The sequence below is a fragment of the Dermochelys coriacea genome, chromosome 2 (assembly GCF_009764565.3).
Source record: "Dermochelys coriacea isolate rDerCor1 chromosome 2, rDerCor1.pri.v4, whole genome shotgun sequence".
Classification (NCBI taxonomy): domain Eukaryota; kingdom Metazoa; phylum Chordata; order Testudines; family Dermochelyidae; genus Dermochelys; species Dermochelys coriacea.
In genome coordinates, this window is record NC_050069.1 from 16,290,486 (window position 1) to 16,317,012 (window position 26,527).

At 43.6% G+C, this 26,527-nt stretch overlaps 1 protein-coding gene across 4 annotated transcripts in view; it reads left to right on the plus strand.

Moving 5' to 3' along the window:
• Window positions 1–23,822, plus strand: part of ST3GAL1 (ST3 beta-galactoside alpha-2,3-sialyltransferase 1) — a 126,357-nt gene extending 102,535 nt beyond the window's left edge. For all 4 annotated transcript variants that reach the window (XM_038389825.2, XM_038389827.2, XM_038389828.2 and 1 more), the window contains 5 exons: window positions 143–339; window positions 4,025–4,204; window positions 16,047–16,092; window positions 19,593–19,712; window positions 20,533–23,822. In XM_038389825.2, coding sequence (XP_038245753.1) covers window positions 143–339; window positions 4,025–4,204; window positions 16,047–16,092; window positions 19,593–19,712; window positions 20,533–20,706 — 717 coding nt within the window. In that variant the 3' untranslated portion in view covers window positions 20,707–23,822. The remainder of the gene's footprint in view (window positions 1–142; window positions 340–4,024; window positions 4,205–16,046; window positions 16,093–19,592; window positions 19,713–20,532) is intronic.
• The last annotated feature ends 2,705 nt before the right edge of the window (window positions 23,823–26,527 follow it).

Sequence of the window (26,527 nt, forward strand, 5' to 3'; positions counted from 1 at the left end):
GAACTGTTGCAGCACGTCTTGCAGGGAATGCCATTGGTGCCGTCAATGAGCACAGCCGAGCATCAGGAAGAAGTGAGCAACACCCCGCTTTGAAAAAAGCCTTCTGTGTTTGTGACCCGAGTGACCCTGTTCTTCCCAACAGAAATTGCAAGGAGAGGGCAATCCTAAAAATATCAACGACACAATCAAGGAATTGTTTGAGATCATTCCCGGAGACGGGGAGCAGCTGCTGGAGAGAGACGCATCCCGGTGCAGAAGGTGTGCTGTCGTGGGAAACTCTGGGAATCTTAGGCAATCTCAATACGGCCAAGATATCGATGCCCACGACTTCGTGCTCAGGTGAGTACAGAAGAGACTCAGGGATCCTGAACCTCCTGATTGACTCAGTTATTTAACATTTGCCGGCATTTGTAGGGCCAAATTCTGCATTGCTGTGCATCCTGTGAGTCCACAGGGCTGCAAGGTGATTCACATCAGAGCAGAATCCAGTGCTTGGGTCCTGAGTGAAATCCCACTGAAGTAATTGGCAATACTTACCATAGAATCATAGAATATCAGGGTTGGAAGGGACCTCAGGAGGTCATCTAGTCCAACCCCCTGCTCAAAGCAGGATCAATCCCCAACTAAATCATCCCAGCCAGAGCTTTGTCAAGCCTGACCTTAAAAACCTCAAAGGAAGGAGATTCCACCATCTCCCTAGGTAACGCATTCCAGTGTTTCACCACCCTCCTAGTGAAAAAGTTTTTCCTAATATCCAACCTTTCCTTGTTCTGTCATCCACTACCACTGAGAACAGTCTAGATCCATCCTCTTTGGAACCCCGTTTCAGGTAGTTGAAAGCAGCTATCAAATCCCCCTTCGTTCTTCTCTTGAGCTGACTTTCATGGGATTGGGACTGGACCCTTAGCAACTAGCTAATTCCCCCCTCAGTTCCCAGTGAAATCAATGGAGTTGAAAGTACTCTGCTCCTTGCAAGATCAGACCCCCCAGCTGGTCAAATGAATCCTTAGCATCACTCCACTAGCATGGGCTAGTTTGACCAGGGTGGAATTTGGCTTCATAAGTTAACTGTCCTAACATGACATTATGCCTGCTTTAAATGATGCCAGGCTCTGCATAATTGTGTTTCCGATTCTTCATTTAAAAATGGAGATTTTAAATAAATGTGATATTTGCTTTTATTGCTGATAGTTGGGCTCCCAACGTGACTTTTACATATTTAAACTGATATAAAAAGCCAAAGTCTGCTCGCTTTTACTCTGGTGTACTCTCTACCCAGAAATCACTTTACTCACTACTGACATGCAGCTACTTTTGCAGTGGAATGAAGTAGCTGTTCTACAGTGGGCAGTAAAACCCCAGGTAGGAGAGGAAGCAACCAGACAACACCATTTTTGTTTCAGTGGGCAGCATCACTAGTCCTCTAAAGTAGCAAATGGTGACCATCGTGTCCAGCTGAAATTGCAGGGGTCATTTTAACGAGGCAGAGTGGAACTTCCCCAATTGGAATTTAGCCTGGATATCTGGGTTGAATAACCTTATCTTTGCAAAACATGCAGTGGGGGATTCAACAGCCACAGCAGTCAGAAGCTTTGTTTAAATCTCTACCAGCACAGTGAGTTCTCACACTCTTCAGGGGCACTGGTTCAGTACCAGCTCAGAGAAAAGAGTCCTGCCTATGGAATTGTCTGCACCAGAAGTATCTGGCTGGTGGGAGTTCTCCCATCCATCTGCTATCCAGCCTGTTGCTGTTGACCCTGTGATATGCAGTACAATCTGATATGCCTGCTGGCCTCTTTAGCTTCTGAGGCTTTTTTTTAAGGGTAGCTAGGAAGTAAGCACACAGATGTTTATCCCTGCTTTGAGACCTTACTGCTTACAATATCCTTACATCCTTGGGAGAGGGGAGACTGTAGGTGGTTTTGAAAATGGGTCCTTTTGTCTGTGATCTCTACTCCGGTGCTTTCATGAGCTTTACTCAACACTAGAGCAGTACATACTAGCAATGCCCTGATATGATGAGCAGTGTGAGATGGCATGCAGCTTTAAGCTTAGTCTTGAGCTTTGCACTGTGAAAGTTATCACCTTTTCATCCTGTCCTAGCAGGAACAAAACCCCCCAAAATCACCCCTTTGTGACATTTGCATCCCCATGCCATGATGTTGCATCAATGCATGACGATGATCCATCCCCGCACGGTGAGCCGATGTTCTCACATATTGACCCGGTGCTCCAACAGAAAGGCCAGCCTCATGACGTGGGAACAATATGTTGTTGCACATAAACTAAATTCAGCTTCCGTTGTCCTGTAAGCTAAAGGCCAGACTCTTCTTGACTTGCTGCTACAGCAGCACTGTTGGCTTCAATGGAGCTACATGTGAGGGAAAGGCTTGCCGCATTTGGCTCTAGATTTTCAGGCATGCAAGTCAGACCTGGGAAAGCTGGGGCTTTCCTATTGACAAATGGCAACACTGAATATGTCACGTGAAAAACATGAAAAGAAAGATCTAGAGACTTTTTAAATTATTTGTAGATAATTTTGACCCTGAAGTCAGAATTCATACAGTGTAATTCACTAGCTTGGCCTTGAGACCCGTTGGGAAAGTGCTACTTTCAGGTTGAAGAACTCCAAGCACGAACAGAGCCCAGCTCACCTTGAGAGTTCCCTTCCAGTCAGAATGATTGATTCGGCCCTGTTCTATCCTTAGATATTCAAACAGCTCTTACTGCACACAGTGGGGGGCTCTACGAATGGCTGGCTGAGACTGACAGAGGCAGTTCATGGAGATGTTTTCTTTGGTTTCAATCCCAGTGGGTTTGTGCTGTGACCCCGGAGTCTGGCTGTGTTCTGGGTTGAAATGAAGCCCCAGACTCCCATTGAAACTGCTAGACCCTCCAACAGATCCGATTCACTCAAGGCTCAAACCGCCCTTTCTCTGAGCCCAGGTTGGTTATGAAGTTTGTGAAACAGCCTAAAGCCAGCTGAGTTTTATCTTGCTCAGGGCTTATTTTTGGTAACAGTAAAGGATCAGTGTGAAAGATGGAATGTCATGGTCGACATCCTCCATATCAGAGCTGTCATTTGTGTGTGTGAAGATCTCAGTGGCATGCTCCATCGGTTAGTACATGTGACTGGGAGCTAGGGAACTTGGGTTTTTAGTCCAGGCTCTGACGTTTATTCACAGTGCTACTTTTGACATGTCCCTTAACCAATTTGAGCCTCAGTTTCCACATCTGTAAAATTGAGATGAGAATTGCCCTCCTCATGGGAGTGTTGTGGGAGCTACTCAATCAATAGCTGATCCTTGTGCATTGGTTACAACAACGTCCCTGAGAGCAAGTTGCACTGCTGTAACAGACCGCTCCTCATAGCTTTTTATGTGCCTCCCTGGCTCACACAGAGCAGTATCTTAATCCAGGAGAAGACCTACTGAAATCAGTAGAAATACTCCCAGAGTAAGGCATGAGTCATTGCCACGAAGGGTGTCAGAATCCTGCCCTGTGTTTGTAAAAGCACTTTGGCCTGACTTTGAGGCCTTCTGTTTCTATGAACTGTTTCACATGGTCCTGCATATGACTTTATTTAAAATTAGATCACTTTTTACCTTGATGCTACAATTCCTTACATACACTTCCATGTTTCAGTGGATTAGAAACTAAGGGCCTGCTTCCCATTTACACTAAAGCCTGTTTACCCGTGGCTAATGTAATTTGGGGCCCTTTATATTATCAGAGCAGCTTAGGAAGCCTTAGGATAGCGGCTGCAAAAGGGTCCTGGGTGGGCCAGGCTAGCCTTGACTTCACTGCTATCATTGCTCTAGCTAGCTTTGATCTAGCTAGATTAAAGCTAACTCAGGTATATCTACACAGGCTGCAATCACACCTTCTGATTGCAGAGCAGACATACCCTTAATGGAGATGAGGACCCTGCCCAGCAATTGTATTCTCCGCACACCCCAGCCAGTAACTTTGGGGAACAATTTTCCTCTTGATTTTTTTTCTCTCTCTCCTTTCTCGGTTGCAGAATGAATCGCGCTCCAACCGCCGGGTTTGAATCAGACGTTGGAAGCAAAACCACTCACCACTTTGTTTACCCCGAGAGCTTCCGAGACCTGGCAGAAAATGTCAGCATGATTGTGATCCCCTTCAAAACACTGGACCTGCGCTGGATTGTCAGCGCCCTCACCACGGGCACAATAAACTTGTAAGTACAGCTGAGGTCTACAGGTGCTCAAGTTGAATGGGGAACATAGCAGCTGTGTCATCATTGTGATGCTTCCTTGGGGTGCCCAGGATTGTGAGTCGCCTTGTTACCCCCTAGCCTCCAGTGTGAGGGAGTCTGGTGGTAGCTGGGTATCATCTCCCTGACACTTCCAAGCCTTTGGTCACTCAAGAACTCTCCTCAGGGCTCTGCCAGCCCTTACTTTGCCTGGGAGGTTCTCGCTTGGTGCACCCCAGTCCCGGAACACCTCAGAAGCGTCCCTCTGTGGTATCCGGCCCCCGACACTGGACACTCACAGGAACTGCCAGGTTCACTGTTCCCGAGGTAACAGTATATGCACCACCTTGTTCAAATCAATGGAGGATTCATACTCCAGCCCTAAGAAGTGTTTATAATAAAAACAAAAATACATTTATCAACAAAGATTCAAGTGAGTGGTGAGTAAGAATCTTGGAAGCGGAATTGGTTATATATATAAAACAAAACTTAAAATGAAGTCCTAGGTCTATCCTTACCGATGGTTACCTTTCCTGCTTCTAGAGTAGATTCTCTCCCAAGGATTCAGTCTTTGGCAGAGCTGCTGGTTGTCAGTCATAACCAGGATGCAGGTTTTCATGAATACCTCTACCCTTCAAAGGGTTTTCTCAGTAAATGGATAACTCAGAGGTCCTTTGTCTTTTCTCTTATACTGCAAAGTTGTGTTTGCACCCCAGAGACAAGACAGCCACCTGTGGGTTTAGTCTCCAATGTCTTCCTGTGTTGACTTCATATCCTTGTGTTGATTTGGAATGCCAATGTAGGTCCCATTGTGTCTGGCTGACAGTGCTTAACTTTCAGATGAACTGAGACAGGTGAATAAACATCCTACATCTAACAGAGAACTTGTCTGCCTCTGAACATATCTTCAGCACATGTACATAACTCCTTAAATATCACCCCTAAATACATTACCCAGTGTGATGTAAGCTTCGATTAGCCACCTTACACAACCCTTTGTGGATAAATACTATGAAAGCAGTGTGTTAGATGTAGTGAGTTTGTCAGACCTGATAGAGAGTTTCTGTTACAGAACATTGAAACCTTTGCCATTTGGCACTGAGGGGTTCTCAGGGTCACAATAGTGTGTTAACACAAAGTGTAACCACAGCACAAGAGAGACAAGGCCAGAAGCATTGAGTTAAATTCCACCTCTACCTGTGCATCAGAAGATTCCAGTTCTGCAAGCACACTCAGGAGCAGCATTTGGCCCTTCTGCATTTGTTTTCTTGTAACAGTTTGACTTTTGGGCACATTATTTGGTGTGGGAGTTCAGAAAAGACTCCTCTTTGTCCTGTGCACAGCGAAACTGGAGAAATGGGAAAGAATGTTTGCTGCTGCTCTAAATCACCAGTGTCCTAGTCAGTTTCCACTTTGATTGTTGGCTTCTTGACCTGGTTCCTGGGACAATGACTCATTTTGACTGCTCACCTCTCTTCTCTCAGGTGGAGTTTGGGAAGGAAATGAGTGGAACCTGTATTTTTTAGCCTTCAGATACACGAGGCTTCTATTGGTCATAGCGGAAGATAGAACTGGCTGGTTGGAGGGACCTCCAGTGAGTCCTTCATTATCCATTCATAGAATCATAGAATCATAGAATATCAGGGTTGGAAGGGACCCCAGAAGGTCATCTAGTCCAACCCCCTGCTCAAAGCAGGACCAAGTCCCAGTTAAATCATCCTAGCCAGGGCTTTGTCAAGCCTGACCTTAAAAACCTCTAAGGAAGGAGATTCTACCACCTCCCTAGGTAACGCATTCCAGTGTTTCACCACCCTCTTAGTGAAAAAGTTTTTCCTAATATCCAATCTAAACCTCCCCCATTGCAACTTGAGACCATTACTCCTCGTTCTGTCATCTGCTACCATTGAGAACAGTCTAGAGCCATCCTCTTTGAAACCCCCTTTCAGGTAGTTGAAAGCAGCTATCAAATCCCCCCTCATTCTTCTCTTCTGCAGACTAAACAATCCCAGCTCCCTCAGCCTCTCCTCGTAAGTCATGTGCTCTAGACCCCTAATCATTTTTGTTGCCCTTCGCTGTACTCTTTCCAATTTATCCACATCCTTCTTGTAGTGTGGGGCCCAAAACTGGACACAGTACTCCAGATGAGGCCTCACCAGTGTCGAATAGAGGGGAACGATCACGTCCCTCGATCTGCTCGCTATGCCCCTACTTATACATCCCAAAATGCCATTGGCCTTCTTGGCAACAAGGGCACACTGCTGACTCATATCCAGCTTCTCGTCCACTGTCACCCCTAGGTCCTTTTCCGCAGAACTGCTGCCGAGCCATTCGGTCCCTAGTCTGTAGCGGTGCATTGGATTCTTCCATCCTAAGTGCAGGACCCTGCACTTATCCTTATTGAACCTCATTAGATTTCTTTTGGCCCAATCTTCCAATTTGTCTAGGTCCTTCTGTATCCTATCCCTCCCCTCCAGCGTATCTACCACTCCTCCCAGTTTAGTATCATCCGCAAATTTGCTGAGAGTGCAATCCACACCATCCTCCAGATCATTTATCATTCTTCCTGCTTGGAGCTGACAAGTGACATCTGGCTCCTAATCCCATCTGCGAGGCTCATGTACTGTGTGATCCATCCTGCTAAGCACTTCTGCAATCATTATTATCCCCATTTTACAGATGAGGAAACTGAGGCATAGAGAGGCTTGGGGACTTCATCAAGGTCTCACAGCACATCAACACTAGAGGCAGAAAAAGAACCAAAGCTACCTAGTATCTAATGAGCCCATTTGGTCAAGTCATTTAATTGGTCTACCTCAGTTTTCCCTGTCTATAACCAAGGACAGTGATCTCTTAAGTAGCCTACTTCCTCCACAGGAGTCTGGGGAAGATTAATTGGTTTAATGCTTGTAGAGTTTGGAATAGATTTGCATGCATGTATGAGAGATCAGGTTACATCCCAAGTATCACTGTGTTTGAAAAGTTCAGCAATAATAATGAGGGAATGTCAGAGTAATTATAAAAGGGAGAGCTTCTTCACAGTCTTTCTCTCTTCCCCCAACTCCCAACCCCTCAGTTCTGTCCTCTCCTCTTCTCTCCTCTCATCTCCTTTCATCAACAGATGGCTCAGGCAGTGGTGCTATAAGGAGGGCTTGGGATGTATGGCCACTGGGAGGCATTCATGGACAGAGGACTGTTCTCTCAGGATGGACTTTACCTGAGTAGGGAGGGAAATAGACTTCTAAGATGGAAGCTGGCACAACTGATTAAGAGAGCTTTAAACTAGGAATTTGGAGGAGATGGTTGGGAGATGTCCAGGTAATCTCCACGCTGGATTTTAACATAGAGAGGGAAGAAAACAAAGTAAGAAAGGATACAGCCGTGGGTAGGAGAATGGACATAAGGAGGAAAGGTAGTGTACATACCAGTGTAATAGGTGATACTGGCAGTAGAATGTCTGTGCCTAATCGGGTAAAGAATGTGAGCAAAGCCAAAGAGCAAAAATTAAGATATTTATACACTAATGTGAGGAGCCTAGGTAACAAAATGGAGGAACTAGAGCTATTGGTGCAGGAAGTAAAACCAGAAATTATAGGGATAGCAGAAACATGGTGGAATATTAGTTGTGACTGGAGTATGGGTATTGAAGGGTATGTGCTCTTTAGGAAAGACAGAAATAAAGGTAAAGGTGGTGGAGTAGCATTGTATATCGATGATGAGGTAGAATGTAAAGAAATAAGAAGTGATGGAATGGATAAGACAGAGTCTGTCTGGGCAAAAATCACACTGGGGAAGAAAGCTACTAGAGCCTCCCCTGGGATAGTGCTTGTGGTGCGCTATAGACCACCGGGATCTAATTTGGTTATGGATAGAGACCTCTTTAATGTTTTTAATGAAGTAAATACTAATGGGAATTGTGTGATCATGGGAGACTTTAACTTCCCAGATATAGACTGGAGGACAAGTGCTAGTAATAATAATAGGGCTCAGATTTTCCTGGATGCAATAGCTGATGGATTCCTTCACCAAGTAGTTGCTGAACCAACAAGAGGGGATGCCATTTTAGATTTGGTTTTGGTGAGTAGTGAGGATCTCATAGAAGAAATGGTTGTAGGGGACAATCTTGGTTCAAGCGATCATGAGCTAATTCAGTTCAAACTAAATGGCAGGATAAACGAAAACAGATCTGTGGCTATGGGTTTTGATTTCAAAAGGGCTAACCTTAAAAAATTAAGGAAATTAGTTAGGCAAGTGGATTGGACTGAAGAACTTGTGGATCTAAAGGTGGAGGAGGCCTGGAATTACTTCAAGTCAAGGTTGCAGAAACTATCAGAAGCCTGCATCCCAAGAAAGGGGAAAAAACTCATAGGCAGGAGTTGTAGACCTAGCTGCATGAGCAAGCATCTCAGAGAGGTGGTTAAGAAAAAGCAGAAAACCTACAAGGAGTGGAAGATGGGAGGGATCAACAAGGAAAGCTACCTTATTGAGGTCAGAACATGTAGGGATGAAGTGAGAAAGGCCAAAAGCCATGTAGAGTTGGACTTTGCAAAGGGAATTAAAACCAATAGTAAAAGGTTCTATAGCCATATAAATAAGAAGAAAACAAAGAAAGAAGAAGTGGAACCGCTAAACACCGAGGATGGAGTAGAAGTTAAGGATAATTTAGGCATAGCGCAATATCTAAAAAAATACTTTGCCTCAGTCTTTAATTAGGCTAATGAGGAGCTTAGGGATAATGGTAGGATGACAAATAGGAGTGAGGATATTGAGGTAGATATTACTACATCCGAGGTAGAAGCCAAACTCGAACAGCTTAATGGTACTAAATCGGGGGGCCCAGATAATCTTCATCCAAGACTATTAAAGGAATTGGCACATGAAATTGGAAGCCCATTAGCAAGAATTTTTAATGAATCTGTAAACTCAGGAGTTGTACCATATGACTGGAGAATTGCTAACATAGTTCCTTTTTTTAAGAAAGGGGAAAAAAGTGATCTGGGTAACCACAGGTCTGTAAGTTTGACATCTATAGTATGTAAGATCTTGGAAAAAAATTTGAAGAAGAAAGTAGTTAAGGAAATTGAGGTCAATGGTAACTGGGACAAAATACAACATGGTTTTACAAAAGGAAGATCATGCCAAACCAACCTGATCTCCTTCTTTGAGAAGGTAACAGATTTTTTAGACAAAGAAAATGCAGTGAATCTAATTTATCTTGATTTCAGTAAGGCATTTGATATGGTTGCACATGGGGAATTATTAGCTAAATTGGAAAAGATGGGGATCAATATGAAAATTGAAAGGTGGATAGGGAACTGGTTAAAGGGGAGACTACAACGGGTCATACTTAAAGGTGAACTGTCAGGCTGGAAGGAGGTTACTATTGGAGTTCCTCAGGGATCAGTTTGGGGACCAATTTTATTTAATCTTTTTATTACTGACCTCAGCACAAAAAGTGGGAATGTGCTAATAAAGTTTGCAGATGATACAAAGCTGGGAGGTATTGCCAATACAGAGAGGGACTGGGATATCATACAGGAAGCTCTGGATAAACTTGTAAACTGGAGTAATAGTAATAGGATGAAATTTAATAGTGAAAAGTGCAAGGTCATGGATTTAGGGATTAATAACAAGAATTTTTGTTATAAACTGGGGACGCATCACTTGGAAGTAACAGAGGAGGAGAAGGACCTTGGAGTAACTATGAGCTGCCAATGTGATATGGTTGTGAAAAAAGCTAATGCGGACTTGGGATGCATCAGGCAAAGTATTTCCAGTGGAGATAAGGAGGTGTTAGTACCGTTATACAAGGCACTGGTGAAACCTCATCTGAAATACTGTGTTCAGTTCTGGTCTCCCATGTTTAAGAAGGATGAATTCAAACTGGAACAGATACAGAGAAGGGCTACTAGGATGATCTGAGGAATGGAAAACCTGTCTTTTGAAAGGAGACTCAAAGAGCTTGGCTTGTTTAGCCTAACCAAAAGAAGGCTGAAGGGAGATATGATTGCTCTCTATAAGTATATCAGAGGGATACATACCACGGAGGGAGAGGAATTATTTAAACTCAGTACCAATGTGGACACAAGAATAAATGGATATAAACTGGCCATCAGGAAGTTTAGACTTGAAATTAGACAACGGTTTCTAACCAGCAGAGGAGTGAAGTTCTGGAACAGCCTTCCAAGGGGAGCAGTGGAGGCAAAAGACATATCTGGCTTTAAGACTAAGCTTGATACATTTATGGAGGGGATGGTATGATGGGATAGCCTAATTTTGGCAATTAATTGATCTTTGACTATTAGTGGTAAATATGCCCAATGGCCTGTGATGGGATACTAGATAGGGTGGGATCTGAATTCCTATGGAGAATTCTTTCCTGAGAATCTGGCTGGTGAGTCTTGCCCACATGCTCAGGGTTTAGCTGATTGCCATATTTGGGGTTGGGAAGGAATTTTCCTCCATGGCAGATTGGCAGAGGTCCTGGTGGGGGTTCGCCTTCCTCTGCAGCGTGGGGCAGGGGTCACTTGCTGGAGGATTCTCTGCACCTTGAAGTCTTTAAAACCATGATTTGAGGACTTCAATAGCTCAGACATAGGTCAGGGGTTTGTTACAGGAGTGGGTGGGTGAGATTCTGTGGCCTGCGTTGTGCAGCAGGTCAGAGTAGACAATCATAATGGTCCCTTCTGACCTTAAAGTCTATGATTCCTTCCCTTCTCCCACCACATAAAGCAAACCCAGTGTTAGATTTCTTGTGTGATTTCATTTTCTGATGGGATATTGTCTCCTATTCTGAAACAGTCTGACATCATCCCATGTCAGAGTCTACGTATATAGCAAACTGTTTGCTCAAGATCTTGCTCGATTAGATCTATGACTGACTGCTGGAGGACCAAGAAGTTAGTCCCAGGGTGTAGAAAAGAGGAGCGGTCTTGCCTCTGCACAGAATTAATCTGTCTCCAGCTGTGTAACTCAGGCAGATCCCAGAGGTTAGAGGTTAAACAGAGCAGAGGAGAAGGGCTTAGAACCACCTTGTTTTCCTCCTTCCTGGTGAAAGCAGAACTCCCAAGGGACCTGCTCCTCATAGCTCAGAAAGAAACTTGTGGCCCAAAGAGACTGGTGACCAGATGTGGGTAGGCAAAGATGCCTTGTCGTGGTGCTGTCAGAGCAGACTTGCACCTGTGGGCTAAGCTCTTGGTGTAGCTTAAGCAAGAGAGAATGGATTGCCTTGGACCCTGACTCCCCTGACGCTGTCTGCCAAGTGGCTCAGCTGTGTGTGGGTCACTTGGGAGCAGGCCCTGTAAGTTCACATGCTGAATAGGACCTGAGCATTCCGGAGGAGACTCAGAGGAACAAAGCTCCAGTTGAGTCCACTGCAGGAAGGCTCCCAGGGAGTAGGTTAAACACCCACATCCCACATCGCTTGGCTGGTCTGCTGAGAGGCAGCAAGCAGAGGCTCCAGAGTGGCTGTGCACATGGGCCTTCAGAAAAGAGCACAGGGACACTGAGAGAGGGGCAGTTCTCCCTTTCACGTGCTGGGAATCTCCTGCAAAGGGCATTGGAGATGAAACAGAAGGGGATGTTCTGGGATCAGTCCTGTGGAGAGAGGGAAAGGATTGTATCTGCTGGGCTCAACAGAGGAGACTAACTATGAGGAGAGAGTCAGGATTAGATGAGTTGACCCGGGAAATATGAACCGCATACCTAGCCTATGGCTATGAGCTGGTGAGGGCACTTGCTGCTGGGGCCAGGCCCTGCTAAAAGATCTGTTTTCTTCTTTATTTGATAAACAAATGGGGAGGAAGAGATGCCAGATGGGCAAAGCTGGACCATAACTTTGTGTACACCCGCACTGCTCCAGCAGCTAACTCTCACCCTCCCCATCCACTTGTTGACCGCTGCAGATGAGCTTGGCCAAGGGGCAAGGGCAGCCGCCGAACATCTGCTGAACTAACCCTGGGTGGAGGGGGAAATTCTTCACTGGAACAACAGTTAGATGTTGAAAGCTGATGCATGAAAGAAGCTTGTGGTTGTAATGTATAGTGAAAGCATCCCTGCTTCATGTTCCACTTTGGTGCCTTAGAATCATAGAATCCTAGAAGATTAGGGTTGGAAAAGAGCTCAGGAGGTCATCTAGCCCAACCCCTGCTCAAAGCTGGACCAACACCAACTAAATCATCCCAGGCAGGGCTTTGTCAAGCCTGACCTTAAAAACCTCTAAGGATGGAGATTCCACCACCTCCCTAGGTAACCCATTCCAGTGCTTCACCATGCTCCTAGTGAAATAGTGTTTCCTAATATCCAACCTAGACCTTCCCCACTGCAACTTGAGACCATTGCTCCCTGTTCTGTCATCTGCCACTGAGAACAGCTGAGCTCCATCCTCTTTGGAACCCTGCTTCAGGTAGTTGAAGGCTGCTATCAAATCCCCCCTCACTCTTCTCTTCTGCAGACTAAACAAGCCCAGTTCCCTCAGCCTCTCCTCATAAGGTATGATTCATCACACGTTGACTCATAGTAAAAATGAGTCATTTCACAAACAGACTTTAAGATGACAATTAAACTGTACTTCAGTGACTGTTCTTTGTCAACGCTGAACTATGAATTCAAATAAAACTGGATTTTCTTTTGTTCATCAACTAGTATTCCCTGGCCCATCCCTGGACATGGGTTTTTTCTATCTAAGGAATTGTGTACTTTACATTTTTCTTAAGTAGGAAGTTATATCCTGGTTACAAATCATAATTTAGGGTGTTTGCCCCATACCACCCATCATTGATGATATCCCTGTGCACACAAAGAGCAAGTCTACGTCAAACTATTTCACTTCTGGGGAAAGTATTTTGAAATGTTTTAGCCCTTTGCTCAACTGCAGTGCCTAAAGCAGAGAGGAAAAGTGGAGATTTTCATTAATATCTTCACCCACTGATGATCAGAGCTGTTTGAAATGTTGCTAAGGAAAACTTTTTCTAAAAAAATCCAAAATCTGGCCTTTTTCCAAAAAATGAAAGTCAGATTTTTTTTTTTACAGAAACACTTTCAGTTTTCCCAATGTTTCCTATTTTATGATAATTTTTTCCCCTAATCCCACTCTTGCTTGGGAGACAATGTCACATGCTGGGGATTTTCAAAATCCAAATTTTTCAAAACCGGAAAATTTGTTTCAACAAAGGTGGGGGTGAAGAACGTAGCTTTTGAAAATTCTGATTGGTTTAAGCAAATTAATTAATTAAAAACTGCAGAAAATTTTTGGAAAACAAAAAATCGGTACATTTTGAAAAGAAGCAAGAACCTTGACTTTTTTTCTCATCCCCCCCCAACTAACTCTATGGATGATAACAATCTGCCAGAAATTCTGCTCTGAAATCCAGAACCTTCAGGAACAGTCAACAGGAATCTTTCAAGTAATAGAGATCAGGTTTTAGTTGCACCTATTTCAAATCAGTGGAGTCAAATCACTAGTGTTACTTCCGATTTACACCAGAGTGACTGAATTCACAGTCTGGCCCTCTGTCTGCAGCTTTGTACTGATTATTATAAAGCACAATGGAATCATCTAAAGTTAAATAGGCTTTGAAGGAGGAGTAAATCATTTATTGTTTATCCATTCATAGACTGTATCCCAGCACTTTGCAAAACATTGTCAGCCAAACAAGCACTTATGGAATAATAAACCAAACAAAAGCAGCAACTGGAGGTGCCTTTGGTTGTGTTTTAAAACAGACGGGGCCCTGCTTTGCAGACAGACCGCAAGACCCGCTCTTGCCAACCTGCCTGTACATAGTGGCTGGCTGCAGCATAGTGGGTATCAATCTCCCTGAGCTGCCCGTCAAATTGAGGCTTCTGTGCAGCCATTGTGCCACTCGATGAAAATATGGTAAAGAGAATCAGTGGTAAGCTGCCCAGCTGGCTTTGTTGCAGCAGACCCCAGCTCAGGCTCCACTGTCGGATTGTCAGGGCAGTGCTTTTTGTGTCTCAGCAGGTCTAACTGGACCTCTGCTGCCTCCTGATTCCATTCCTCATTCCTCTCTCAGATCAGTTTATGCCTACTAGCTTGTGTGGTTCAGCCGAAGGTTTTGCTACAAGCTAGGCACGCTGGGGCTGGAAAAGCCTCATATTCAATTTGAACGCTCTCTGCTTCAAACCCAGCTTGTGCCCTCCTTTGGAGATTCATACCTTAGTCGTGATTTGTCTCTCTCCCTTCTGTATTTTAGGTGCTCTCGCTTTCCTTTCTACCAGGGTGCATATATTGTGCAAGATCTGGAGTAGATGATAGGCCCTCGAAATGCAGGAACATATGACTATCACTAGTTCATGCCCATTGATCTGCCCCGTCTCCCAAAGTCCATTCTCTTCATTCGCCTGCCGACTCTTGCAACTCCCAGCTAGGGAGCGCTCTTGCCTTCGCCGTCCCGAATATGACCTGAAACTGCCAAGACTTCCCCTGTTGACTCTGGTAACTGTCTACACTGCGGGGATGATAGCAGCATAGAATTATAGAATATCAGGGTTGGAAGGGACCTCAGGAGGTCATCTAGTTCAACCCCCTGCTCAAAGCAGGACCAATCCCCAACTAAATCATCACAGCCGGGGCTTTGTCAAGCCTGACCTTAAAAACCTCAAAGGAAGGAGATTCCACCACCTCCCTAGGTAAGGAGGTGGCACCATAACTATATCACCATAACCCCGTAAGGTAAGCGCAGCCTACACCAATGGAAGGGGTGTTTCCATCATGGTAGGAGCAGCACCTCCCCAAGCGATGGGTAACCAGGTGGACGGAAGCACTGGATTTTTCACGCCCCTGATCGCCGAAGCTATGTTGATCTAAGTTTTAAGTATAAGAAGAAACAGCAACAAAGAATAATAGAGAAGGGCTAGATAAACAGATTAATATAGGCATGAGTTAAAACTAGGAATGAGTTAAAAATATACCTAATAATAAAAAAGAGTAAAAAATAAACTCTAAACATTTAGATCCAACCAATAGGAATCTTGCGGTGGTTTCCTTTCCCTCCTTGGTGGTTTATTCAGATGGTGAGCTCTTTAGAGTGAGGCTCTGTCTTGTTATGTTTTAAGGCAAGGATCTAGAATAATTTAGAGTGCATTCTGAACAACAAATGAAACCAAAGCGCCAGTGTGCTCTTTCGTCAAGAAAACTCACAGACACTTTACATGTATCTGTGTTTTGGGATCCCTGCAACATGTGACCAGTAGTATTATACCAGAATGACTTGTGCCTGTGATGCAGAGGAAATCAGGCTTTTCTTTCTGAACACAGGATTCTGGCCTTCACCAACCCCAGGGACTTGCAAGCACAACTGTAAGATCTAGCCACCAAGATCTTTATATTAGCGGCTGCTGGCAATTTCTGATTCTTCCCAGCTGTTTGAGAGGGGAGGGACAATGTTCTGAGACCATGTGGGATGGGGCCATATACTGAGAGTGGTGGTGTGGACGGTAACTGCCTTTCTATTAGTAACAACCAAATAATATCTCTAGGCATCCGCTGAAAGTAATGAATCCTTATTTAGAACGATTAAGGGGGAGGGAGTCTCCCCCTAGTGGTGAAATATATGCAAGCCATGCATTAGGCTGAAAACAAAACTCCACAGTTAAGGTGCAATTCTTTTCTGTGTGGTCATTTTTCAATATGTGGAAATGTTAGCATATTTTCCATGAATTTGTTATATTTGTTATTTTCAGTCACCATTATTCTTATTTTAACCTCTTCCTGATAAATTTTTTTAAGAATATACTCCTTTTTTTTTTTTACTTTCAAATGCACCTTTCATTTGACTTTTACTAATCTGGGTATATTTTTCTTGAACAGCACATATGTTCCGGTTCAACGTAAAATCAAAGTGAAAAGAGACAAGGTGAGTTGTGTCTGTTTGTTTACTCTGTTAATCATCCTGCGGAAATTGCTGCCCCAAGATGTTCTTGGGACAAAAAGCTTGGGAGGATCCAAAGAAGTATGCAAGTAATTACGCATGCAATAAAAAAAAAATACTAAAAATTTACAGCCTTGTGGCTCAGCATTAACTAACTGAGGTTAGGAGGAAACGTGTGCAATTTCTGCCCATTATTAAGGTTTTATAGCTTCCTCTGGTACTAATCAGAAACATCTGGCCTATTGGTCTGATCCAATCCAACAATTTCTGTGTTTCTGCTTGACATAGACTAATGTCTTAGAATAGCACCGCTTTAAACATTGAACAAAATATGCAACGTTTAGTTTTCAGTCAACAACTGTGCATGTTTTTTTTCTTTTTTTAATTAAATTGCTTGACCTCAAGGGATGATTCTCATTTTCTAGGACAGGAGTTCTCAATCTTTTCCCGTCACTCCCCCCAACTTATTATTTAACTTGAAGCCCCTGTCTTATACCATGAGACTTTCCAATGTGAACATTTAGTATATTGAGTCCAATAAAGGGGATTCTACTTTAAATAAATCAGCCATTTGAGTTGGCGGTCTAATGGTGCATAGGCCAGGAAACCTTTCAAAAGCACATACCTTATTATTCACAAAGTTTTCAGGCAGTATTTCTCAATTTCAGCATTGAAGAGTGCTAGTGGGGGTTGTGACCCTGTGATCCAGTTTGTAATGCCACTCAGTGAAATTTGGCCCAGCTGCCCCTCCACCATGACAGAGGGGCAGAGAGGCAAAATTTCAGTGAGTGGCATTGCAACCCCATGAGTGTGTAGGAAGAGTTGCACCCCCTATCCCACCCCAGAAAGTTTGGTATGCCTCCCCAGGAGAGCGCCCGCTCCTCACCCCCACCCCATTGAGAACTGCTCTTCTAGGGAACTCCTTTTTTGTACACACAAGAGGAAGACAGGTAAACTTTAAAAAAATCAGAGGATGAAGTCAATGAAAAACTCCTAATGATTTCAATGGCCATTGGATCAGGCCTATAGAGCATAGTCAGCCTGGGGAATTCACTTACCATAAAGAGGACAAACAGATGTTTCATGCTTCAGAGCATACCTTGAATACTGCATGATTTCACAGGTGAACAATGGGTCATTTCACCTACCTCTGATTTAGGACTACTGCTGGAGGAGAATTGATTTAGTCTGGTATTGTGTATTCCAAATCCACTGCAGAAAAGCTTGGGTAGCGTGCAATGGGTATGGGGAGTAATTAAAGGAAAATCAAACCTTTGTTTTCAGATAGCCATTGCAAGCCTTTGGAGTTCTTTAAGCAGGAGACTTTCAGAAGCACCAAAGCAGTTTAGGAGCACAAGTGCCATTGAAGTGAATAGAACTTGTGCTCCTAAGCCCCTTAGGCACAAAAAAGCTTCAAAAACAGACTCCAACGAGAGACTGCTGAATTGGAATTAATTTGCAAACTGGATACAATTAACTTAGGCTTGAATAGAGACTGGGAATGGATGAGTCATTACACAAAGTAAAACTATTTCCCCATGGTATTTCTCCCTCCCACCCCACCCCCCACTGTTCCTCTGATATTCTTGTTAACTGCTGGAATTAGCCTACCTGCTTGTCACCATGAAAGGTTTTCCTCCTTCCCCCCCCTGCTGTTGGTGATGGCTTATCTTAAGTGATCACTCTCCTTACAGTGTGTATGATAAACCCATTGTTTCATGTTCTCTGTGTGTGTGTATATAAATCTCTCCTCTGTTTTTTCCACCAAATGCATCCGATGAAGTGAGCTGTAGCTCACGAAAGCTTATGCTCTAATAAATTTGTTAGTCTCTAAGGTGCCACAAGTACTCCTTTTCTTTTAGGCACTTCTGAAAGTCTCTCCCTAAAACTACAAGTATGGTCTTGGAGCCTTAAAATTCCAGCTGCCCTAAGGGAATGGATGGGGTTTTGTAACAAACATTCCTTTCCAGCAAAGTAGGTGGAGACTGAATCTTCTAGTGCCGTGAACTGTCTCCTCCTTAGCCACTGTTCCCCAATATAGACAGAAGAGGCTAGAGGTTCTTGAATTTGATCCCATGTGTCTATTTGATTTTTTTATCAGATATTTAAATTAGAAAAATACAGTGAAACTGTTTTAGGTATGCAAATAATTCATGGTCCCGTCACTGCTAAAATGTAGGGCCCACCTTTAGAAACATGCCAGGAAGCATAATCTAGTGGTTAAAGCACTATGAGTCAGGAGACCTGGGAGCTGCCACAGACTTCAGATGTGATCTAAGGCAAATCCCCCTGCCTCAGTTCTCCCGCTGTAAAAGAGGGGGAAATGATGCTACCGTAGGTCCCTATCTGTCATTAATAAACCTTCACATCTGTAAAGCTCTTTTGAGATGCTCTAAGAGAAGGCATTAAGCTACCATTATTATAGAACACAGGCCCTGGGCATAGCTGGCAAAGTCAGAAGTCATCCCAAGTGGCTTTTAATTGATGTGCCAAACTATCCAGCACCTTGGCATTGCTTAGCCATAATAGCCCAGTTCAGAGTTGCATCCTCCAAGACTATGGCGCGGAGCTGGGAAGGAAGTGACATGATTTCTTCAGCTCTTCTCTTTCCCTCTCCTATTTATACCATCCAAAGAAGGGGAAGACAGTGAGGTTTTCAGGTAAGGAATGACAAAGGGTGCTGAGATAAATTAAGCCTGGCTGAGGCTGTGTGGTGGGTCCTGGCAGAGAGAACAGCAGCAGCTCAGAGCATCGGTGTAGAAATAGGTGTCCTCCCCCACCATGGAAAATGTAAAACACCCAGTGGGAAGATATTACACAGAGATATCGACAATTAACCCCTGACTCTCTGTAAAAAGGCAAACCTGAAGCTAACCAGATACCTTGCTGTCCCTCCCATCACAAACTTGGCATGGGAGGGCCAAGCGGGGCTGGAATGGACAACCCTAGCCTTAGCTAACATTGCAGATGATGAAGGTGTGAGGAGTGGATGTTGCCTTTCCACTCTGTTCTGAATGGGGAGCAGCCCCATAGGGAGGGGGCACTAACTGTCCAGCGGCTGTTCTGGGCCTGAGTCTGCCAGTGCAGCCCTGGTATGGGGGATGATGGTCTAGAGGAGTTGGCAAGCACACCTCTGCTGAGACTCTGCTCTGACGGAAGGATATGGGGCAATGCATAGAACAGGAGCTATAACACTTCCTGCTCTTTGGAACTTTCTAACCAGGAACCTCTATGTGCTCTGTACATATTAATCTGCCCCATAATTCCCCTCTGAGGCAGGTGAGTGTGATTGGCGCTATACAAAAACAGAGCTTAAGGAACTTGCTCAGAACCACACAGTGAGACTGAAGCTGAGCCAGGAATAGAAGTCCTGGCCCAGATCCTCAGCTAGGGTAGATGGGGAGAATAATTCACCCTAACTGTCCTGTTAGGGAACAGCTAGTGTTTCTTACGAACTATGAACGCAACTCTCCAATTCTCCACAGATCCTGGTCTATCACCCAGTTTTTATCAAATATGTTTATGACCACTGGCTGCAGCATCATGGAAGATACCCCTCGACAGGCATTCTATCAGTGATATTTGCACTCCACCTATGTGATGAGGTAAAGACCAAACTGTTCCATTCCTTGCTTCAGTGTACACTGATACTAAGTTGGGGGTCAAGGGCTGTAATTGTAGCAGATGCTAACATGAGATCCCTAGATCATTTGTTCATCTTTATCAGCCTCTTTCCATCTTCGTTTCCTCTGACTTCAAGTTTCCTTCAGCGTTTATGATTTATGATTTTGTGAGACAAGATGTGTCTTTGACCCAGAGTCGGAAATAACATGGAGACAATCACAAATATAAATGAATTCTCAGACAAAACAAAAAAACATGATTAAGCATTAGGGTTTGAAGTGCATTTCAGAGGAGTCCAATTAAACACAAGAAGTCCTCAGCCTGCTTGATCTCATGTAATCCATATGCCCCTTCTGTGTATGGCAGATGGCCAGTTTCCCAGTGCCTTTTGCTTTCGGGGCCTGGGAGTTTATACATTAGGGACAATTCCCTCCACTACAGGAATTACTGTGTAAAATTCTCTAGCGTGTATTATGCAGTTGGAAACATGCTGAGGGTCATGGGGGGCACGTTGTATAGGCTGGGGAAGGGTGTGCCTCCCCAAACTGCCCCATGTGGCCCCACCCACACTTCTCTCCAAATCCCTTGGCCCCAGCCCAAGTCGATTGCTCCTCTTCAGGGAAGCAGAGTGCTAGGGCTAGGGCAGCCGGGACTTGTGGTGGCTACCACAATATCAGTAATAAATAAAAACAATGTGAAAAAGGTTGAGAATCACCAGAGTTCCCACAAAATGTCAATTAAGAACCAAACTGAAGACAAAGTCTTTCAGGATGTAACATTTTTCATTCTCTGTCTTGTTAGGTGGATGTGTACGGTTTTGGAGCAGACAGCAATGGCAACTGGCATCATTACTGGGAAAACAATGGTTCTGGGGGGGCTTTTCGGCGAACCATGGTCCATGATGGGGATTTCGAGTTCAATATCACTTTGACTCTTGCCTCTATTGACAAAATACGGTTTTTCAAGGGCAGATGACCCTTATCACAGGCAGGGATTTGTGGCTGCAATTTCCAGCAGGGGGCAGTTACTGAAGTGTTTGAAGTGGTTTATCGAAGATTATCTTGGGAGCTGATCATATTTGACTATCAGACTCTGCAGCTGAGGAAGTGTGTCTCACTGCTGTGACGATCATTGAATGAAAGTAGCATGCAGTAGTGGTTCCATACTGCACTTGACTTCCTTATGTCAGAATAGAGACATTGGGGACCTAAGGATCAATTATGGGGAATAAATGATGTGCAGAATCACAGGGACTTATTAAATCTTGAAATACTATGAGAGATGTGCCTATTGCTGTTAGGGTAAACTAGGGAATCATTTTTTAGGAATTACTGTATGTGTGTGCGCTTTCCTTGCATAAGGCAGGAATGCCCTGAAGAGGAGAGGTGAAAACAGCTTCCTGAATGTCCCATCAACATGGCTGGCTGTGAACACTGTAGTAAGGATTACCTCAAAAGAACACGTTCACTTATTCTGCTGTTAATCTTTTCTTTAAACCATTTCTTCTCTTCACTGTGTCATTTCTGGTTCTGCATTGTATTATGGACAAAGGTGATGTACCTGACTTGCAAGCAGTAATGGCTACTTTTGGCAACATATCAGTCCGCATCTAGAAATTCTGGATCAAATCCTTCATCTCCAATTAACTGCATATTTTAATGTAGCATCCTACACAGCCATAATGAGACAAAGAAAAACAAAATAAGATTGTGTATGAAAATGCCAACAAAAATGCTCTTTTTAGCCACTGGTTTGTTTGGGTTTCTTTAAATATAATTTTATTTTATTTTATTTTTTTGATAGGTACTCTGAATGCTAATTTTTGTTGAATACATTCAAGGTAGAGCAGTGGACATCTTTTTTCTTTCAGTGGTTTACATGTGCCTTTTATATTTGTGCAACAGATGTAATTTTTTTTTAAAGACAAAAATCCCTAAATTAAACTTTTAATAGGAAAAAAAACAATTAACCAAAGCTTAGTCTCTATATGGTATAATTTTGTATTCTAAACTAATAATGACATCTCCTATATTCTACTTGATGAGGGGAAAAAAACAAGGGTAGTTTTTAAAGGTAACTTTTACCTTTTAAAAAAAAAAAGAAAAAAAAGAAAAAAATCCAAAAGTTGATAGGAAATTTTTTACTCTATTTTTTACAACTTAGAAGGCAATATCTATTTAATTGTATTTAAGTGAAAGTATCAGGTATAAGGATGTGAGCTATAGGAGTGAATAGAACTGTATGGGCATCTACCAGGGCATATCCTCTATGTACTGATTCTGCGGTATGATCCAGACCTTGGAAAGATTTGTGTCTTTAGACAAATGCATATGTTAACATCATTACTTCTATGCAGCAAGGGCTGAATAAGAAATGTTGTACTGGGGACTTTGTACAGATTCTTCCTAAAATCTGTTTGACCTTCATTTCTATTTTTCATTGATATTTTAAACATGAATTAAAGTATGAAATCGGGAGGGGAGGGTGATTTGAGGACGGTAGCACTTGCTTCATAATATCATGAAGATGGGATTCAAGGAATCTATGAACCATATCCAATGCCCCAGGAAGCCAGGGCCAGTCTTCCCACTGAACTTCAGTGGGCTCTGGAGCAGATCCTGAAAGAGCTGCTGGTATGATATTTTTCTTGTTTGGGTTTTTTATTGTTTCTTTGTTTGTTTTTGTTTTGTGTTTGTGGAACTGGAATCTGTGGTAATTAAACACACACACATACCACTCTGAAGTCAATGGAGTTTTGCCACTGACTTCATTAAGGCCAGGATTTCAGACCCCCATTTTTGCTGTGTCTGGTTTTTATGAGTGTGTGTCATGGCAACACTAAGCCTAACCCTCACAATGTCATGGCAAGATCAGTTCAATTCTCTCTATTTATGACTTCCATCCTCCAACCACTTGCCAATGTGAGTAACTTTACACACACAAGCTGCCCCACTGGATTCACGGAACATGAAGGACAAGCTTCACACACTTCATTTTCACAGTAGCGGCCAACCTTTTCCATAACAGGACACCCCCACACCCACCCATGACTCTCCATCCATTTAGCCATAACACCCTCCCTTTAGCAATGGGGAAGGTCAGAGTTCTCGAAATCCAACAACTGTTAGTAACCCTGACATTAAGAGCTGCTGCCCTAGAAAGATGGCCAAGAGAGCCACCCACATGCATGTTTCTAGGATAAGCGCATGATTCTGCAGTTGTAACAACACTTGTTTTCTCTTCTAAAATCACTTTGTAGAAGAATGAACAATATCCACCTGAATCAAATTTTTGATATTACCACTTTTTAATGATTATTATAATTCAGTGTTTCCCAGTCAGGTGACAAACTACCGTTTCCCTCAAAATGGTTGCTTTTAAAAAAAAATACTCTGAGAATTTGATTTAACAGCAGTGTAATGTTTTCAGTCTGTGCTTGGGTGGCTGGGTTTTGCAGAATCTTGTACAACTTGAACACTGTTTTTGCATTTCTTTTGTAAATGATAAAGTTTGCTGATAAATTCCCTGTATATTTAAGTCATTTCTGGGGGAGCCTTTCAAATGTGCTCTTGGCAGTTCAGCAGCGAACTGCCATTGGCTTGTAATAGAAGTTGGCAGTTTGGTGTCAAACTCCAATTGAAAATCAGTGGGATCTGATTATCTAACTTCCAGTTTGCTCTGTTCATCCAACTGGTTTCTAAGTGAAGAGACAGCAACAGAAGCCATTGGAGAATTCCATTCCCACTGCCAGTATTTTCAACTGACTTCCTGCTAGGAACTGAGAATTGTCTTTTAAAAAAAAAAAAAAGCTATAACATTAAATCTTGAACTGCATTTGCTACCAATGCAAAATTTCCAAAGCACTTCTTGATTGTGTGGTTTGTTTTTAACCAAACTGAATTTCTTGAGCACTTTTTTTTTTTTTGGTCTCCAGATGCTTCTTCATATTTCTCTTTCCTTGGAGCATATTGATTATTATCATCATTTCTGTCTGATTGAAGGGAGTCTGGGTCACTCATACTTTGACATTTTATTTATTGTTGAAGTTTTCATTTCAGTAAGAATCAAAATAAATTTTTTATTATAATCAATCAGATTGTCAAAGATGTCTCTATCTGTGCACCTTCGACTGCTATCTATCAGAGTGGTGTTATCATAAATTCCCCAAGGTAGTCTCCTGTAATGGTCACTGTAACTGGGTCTTACTCTGCCAAAGTTTCTTTCCTTCTTCCACTCAACCAAACCATCATAACGCAAGCCTACTCTCCCCTTCAATTTAACTCATATTTTGAATCATGAGAGCAGCCGTATTGGGTCAGACCAAAGGTCCATCTAGCCCAGTATCATGTCTTCTGACAGTGGCCAATGCCAGGCACCCCAGAGGGAATGAACAGTAATCATCAAGTGATCCATTCCCAGCTTTTTGCAAACAGATGCTAAGGACACCATCCCTGCCCATCCTGGCTACTAGCCATTGATGGACCTATTCTCCATGAATTTATCTAGTTTTTTTCTTAATCCTGTTAAAGTCTTGGCCTCTGCTTTCTCCAGACAATCCATTCCACCAGCAATCCATTCCACCCCTTAATTCTCTCTGGCTTCAGGTAGCTCCAGGCTTTTGCCTTTGGCTAGCAGGGAGAGCATCTTCCCTGCCATCTCTGGATCCCATGCAGAAGCATCTCTACAGGCAGTTAGGTGTACTCCCATTACCCTTATATCAGATCCCAGAACACTCTGAGCAGGGAAGCTCTGCCAAGCCCATTCTGAGTCTCTTTAGCAAACCCTCCCCTAGTCTCTGACGGAGCAGACATGCCCCGTCCTTGAGCTACCATCATATGGACCATGTCTCGTAGTATGTCAGCCAAAAAACTCCCAACTCCCTAGGTAATAATGTTATATCCTCTAGGAGAGGAGGCCAGGCCAAACCTGAGTGATGCTACAGCCCTAAGCTCCATTCACTCAGATTTGGAAGGGATGGGCATATGGGATCATGGGTCAGGCTGCTGGTGTGTAGTGGGGAAGCTGAAGAGGTGAGTCAGGCAGGGGGTTGGGCAAACCTCCCTGAAATCAGTTTGAAAATGTGGCCAGGATGCCTACCATCACATGACCCCTAATTGCCTGACCCAGCCCCATCTCCTGGGATGTAGATAACTAGACAGAAGGCCTGAGCCCAACTCTTCTTAAAGGACCAGCCCAATTGTGACTGTTGCCTATTGTGATAGGCGCTGTCAGGGCTGGCCTGTTGAACCCATTAAGGCTTTTCGTCTGCATTAAGCTTCACACAGGTTTGCCCACAAAGGATTCCTTATTGGGTGTGACATTACCCTCTGGTGTTATCCTGACTGGTGATCTGCTAGGTCACTCCAATCCTTGACTCTGGGAGCCAGCCTTATCCTGCCCTGCTGTGAGAACCCCCACTCCTGGGCTGTTCATGCACTGCCTCTGGCATATAAGCGCCTCCAGCTACTTGCAAGCGAATGACACTAGCCAATATCTCCGGTCCCAAACACAACCCTAGGAAGTTCCATCTTGCAGTGTCCAGTTATGCCTGCTGGACACTGCGAGCTTATATGAGTTCATCAATTTAACAAAGAAATTGATATGTACCAGGCTTGTTCTCCCAAGGGGAACCTCTGACATACTTCAAACCAAAAGCACTGCTTCAGGTAGAATAAACAGACTGATTTATTAACTGTAAAGATGGATTTTGAATGATTATAAGTCAAAGCATAACAAGTCAGATTTGGTCAAATGAAATAAAAGCAAAATACATTCTAAACTGATCTTAACACTTTCAATGCCCTTACAAACTTAGATGCGTCTCGCCACAGGCTGGCTGGTTGCTCTTCAGCCAGGCTCTCCCCTTTGATCAGTGCTTCAGTCGCTTGGTGGTGGTGTCTGTAGATGTAGGAAGAAGAGCATGGCAAATGTCTCTCCCTTTTATCATGTCCTTTCTTCCCTCTTGGCTTTGCCCCCTCCACCTTCAAAGTCAGGTGAGCATTACCTCATCACAGTCCCAAATTGACCAAAGGAATGGGGTGATTCACTTGAGAGTCCAACAGATCCTTTTGTTGCTGCCTAGGCCAGCATTCTTTGTGCCTGTGTAGCTGGGCTGGGTTTGTCCCATACGTGCCCTGATGAGATGTGAACTGCCCCTCTGCTCTTGGAGAGTTTTGCCTGGGCCTGCTTTAAGCCATGAGGATACATTTTCAGCCTCATAACTATATACATGAAAATTATAACCTATAACAACAATTACTATATCATTACTAGAACAACAATGCTCAGTGCATCATGAGCCTTCCAAAGACACCCACCATGAAAAACTTTGCATTGAGACCACACAATCATTTTATAAAGATGAACATGGGAGTGTAAGGTGGTCCCCCGAAGAAGAGAGCATCACACTGGGATACTAAACCTACAGCTAATTGCCCCTGAACTGCTGGTAACTTTTAAGTGAGCTGTCTAAACTTGGTAGAGCTGAGCTGCGAAGAAGGGGCATTACAAGATCTGGTGCCTGGGGAGGTGAAGGAATTGCGTAGGCTCAGTTTTTAGTTTGGCTGGTTGTTTTCTGCTGTGGGAAGTTAGGAGCAGCTTTATTGTTGATTTGATTGTGACTTTAATTTCTGGCTCTCTCCTAAAGTACAGGGATGTGATGTTCAGAACTGGACACAGTAGCGCAGCTGAGGCCTCACCAATGCCAGGTAGAGCAGGACAATTACCTCCCATTTTTACATACCATACTTCAGTTAATGCACCCCAGAATGATATTAACCTTTTTTTCAGCTGTCAC